The 3,308-nt window shown below is 35.1% G+C and overlaps 1 protein-coding gene across 1 annotated transcript in view; it reads left to right on the forward strand.

Moving 5' to 3' along the window:
• Positions 1–1,929: 1,929 nt before the first annotated feature.
• Positions 1,930–3,308, forward strand: part of LOC115999237 (LMBR1 domain-containing protein 2 homolog A-like) — a 9,179-nt gene continuing 7,800 nt past the window's right edge. The window contains exon 1 of the mRNA XM_031239076.1: positions 1,930–2,375. Within this exon, the coding sequence (XP_031094936.1) occupies positions 2,208–2,375 (168 nt within the window). The 5' untranslated portion in view covers positions 1,930–2,207. The remainder of the gene's footprint in view (positions 2,376–3,308) is intronic.

Below are 3,308 nucleotides of genomic sequence, written 5' to 3' on the forward strand. Positions count from 1 at the left end.
TCACAAATCAAACTTTCTTCCCAACAACACCGGAAAATAAAATCCTAAGGTTTACCTCGGATTTTGTTTTCCTCCAAAATGAAGAAGTGAAGTTCCAATTGAAAATCAATTCCTATGAACCAAACATGGGAAGTCAAAATTTTCTGAAAATCTTTTCCTGGGAAGTGTTTTTCCACCCAACCAAACATGCTCTTAGTGCCTTTGTTTTGGGGTGTCCCTTGTACCAAATTAATTAATTAAGGAAGCAATGCAAATCTAAATGTGTTATGTGTGTATCATTATATTCACTGCTCGTGCAAGTTGTTGGGGTTTATATTAATTTTGCATAGGTTGTTGGTTCATTCATCCGTCCCTGTTGCGATCAACAACCTAACGTGTGATGTAGTCAGTTAGGCATGTCTTCGGCTGGTAAAGTCTTCTTCAACAGTCAACACGCATATAAATATTTCATTACAACACCTTTGTTCATGGACTAAATTTTGCACCAATATAAATTTTATAATAATAAATGAAATATACTATGAATAAAACATGATTTGTGCAATTCTTTTGGTTGGTGATAACTTTTAAATTCAAGAATATTAATCACTCGCACTTATGCTAACATCATGTACTATAACAAGAAAATATCGATAAAGTATAAATAATAGAAATAACACCAAAAATTTACTTGGAAGCCATTGATGTATATCTTTCTTCATAAATAAGACGAAGCCACAAAATATAAGTATTAGAACATTAATATCAATCCACATTTTGCACAGTTTTTAATGTGACATATATATGAGAGAGAGAGAGAGAGTTGGACAAGAAATAAGAGAAACAGGAAAAAAAAATAAAAAAAAAAATGGAAAGTTGGCATTGAGTTAGTAAAACAAATGAAACCATTTATTCTGTTCACTTTTCCAATGCACATTTACAGTAAACACATTGAACCAACGAGATAAAAAAGAAAAAGAAAAGAGCATCAATATCAGTTCACATTTTTCAATGCACTTTTACTGTTCCAAAAACTCATGAACCCTTTATTCTCTTTCTTCCATGTTGACTTTAATACTGTAAAACCGTGAAATAACCATTGATGTGCATGTTCTTAAAAAAAAATGATACAATTTAATTAGTGTCATCTTTGGTTCGCAATATGTAATTCGATGAAATATAAACAATATTTTATAAAAAAATTGGAATTGATAATTGGTAATTGGTAATGAATATAATAGAAATAAAAAATTGGACGATTTTAGTGAATTAGTTATAACTCAATCCATACATTATTATTTTATTCATAAATTAACTAACACCAAATTGCATGCTGCTATCCCAAAAAAACTCAATTTACACCTAAGAGCATCCTTATTAGTGGGGATATTTTGCGGCTATTGAGAAGTTTTTGTGAGTGTGATTAAGAAAAAAAAAGTGAGAAGGAGGGAAAAAATTAAACAAATTTAATTAAAAAAAATCACATTGTTAGGCGCGCCTGACAGGCCCGCTGGGCGCATAAAGTGGTGAAAGACAATTGCAGTGGGTCTCATTGGTCAGTATTATTTCTTTATTTGCAGGAACAACTTCTTCCTTCTCTTTCCCTCACCTCACACCTCCAAGTGACATTTATTTCTGACATTAACCCCCCAATATGCATCAATGTGGATGCTCTAAATACTCAATGTTCTTAACATGAATTAAACATTATTATAAGTTTTAAATAAAATTTCAGCACAATAGAAATTCAATGTAACATTACGTATTAGACCACTTAGATTTTTAAATTACTTAATGAGTAAGTTGAGTGGTATAAAATGTTTGTAAAAAAGTAAATGGAAAACAGCGTACGGACGAGATTGCGCGTGAGCAGTACAAAGTATTTGCATTCCAAGGCCTCATAATATAATAAATTTCGCATTACACCCAAAAAGAGCTGAAATGGAGCTATCAATTTGCCACTCCACGTCATCGCAAAGACAACAGGTGAGACGCCTCCTATAACGTCGTCTCAGGGCGCACGGTAGGACGACGGAGGCGCAGAGAAACCGCCAGAGGTGGCGCAATTTAGCTGCAAAGCACCGAGCTACCGATTAATCGGCAATTGCAGCGATCAGCACAGAAGAACCTCCGATCAACCTCCTACAGGCTACAGGTGAACCGTACGCATACCAAAATACACAGACATATACATACAATCCGTTACAGAGAGGGGGAAGAGGAGGAAGATGTGGGTGTTCTATCTGATCTCGCTGCCTCTGACCCTTGGAATGGTGGTGTTGACTCTCAAATACTTTGCTGGTCCAGACGTGCCTCGATATGTGTTCTTCACTGTCGGCTATACTTGGTTTTGCTCCATCTCCATCATTATTCTAGTCCCGGCCGATGTTTGGACGGTACGCTTGTTGACTTCTTATACACGTTTTACGGATTTCAATGCTCAATTCGAATGTTTCGTGTGCTTATTTTTCTGAATTTGAGTTTAGATTGCGTTATAGAGACTTTAGAGCTTATTCATTAAACATTTTGAATGTAATTTTCCCTTCTCGACTTAAGTTTACTTCGAATTGAGATTAGTTGTTGACTGCAGTTTTTAGTTAGCTGAATTTTACTGTGCTGGAGATGCTTTTGGAAGTTACAATGATTATTAGTATTGTTGGTAAATGGTTGATGATTGATGATTCCCTTATAGATGAAAGTTAATGTGGTTGTTAGTGAACTAGGAGTATGATGTTGTAACTGGCTTTTGGGGAGAATGGGGGAGGGGGAAATACCAAGTTGTGATCTAAAAAAAAGGTTTATTTGGTTGAGTGGTGGTGCTTGGATTCAAATTGTTGCAATAATAGGATTTTGGGTGGTTATAAATGGTGGCAGATATGGATTTATGTTTTCCAGGTAAGGAGCTATTTTCTGAAATGTATACATGTTTGGTTGGCACGGGAACAAGTTTTGTTGTATTGGGAGGAATTGAGCAACGTTTAGGTCTCATTAGAGGTCTATGTGATGATTGTTATTAATTAGTAATTACAACTGAAGGAGCAAAGATGATGGTCATGGTGGTTGGTTGGTCTGCTGTTCTTGTTGTTGTGCCCTGTTCCCCTGTCCTAGTGTATATGACGAATGGAATTGAGGTTTTCTGTGGCACATTTACTAGCTATAGATTGATGGTTATTAGTATTAGGTTTGGGAAATGAGTAATCTGTTAATCTCTGTGATCTAACCGAGGACATCATTATCATGTTGTGACTAAAGCTCGTATTGCAATCTCTTTCTCTGCCATGTCTAATCAAATGCAGTCACTTTTTTTTTTTTTTTTTTTTTTTTTTTTT

This window comes from Ipomoea triloba, chromosome 12 (genome assembly GCF_003576645.1).
Source record: "Ipomoea triloba cultivar NCNSP0323 chromosome 12, ASM357664v1".
NCBI classification, from domain to species: domain Eukaryota; kingdom Viridiplantae; phylum Streptophyta; class Magnoliopsida; order Solanales; family Convolvulaceae; genus Ipomoea; species Ipomoea triloba.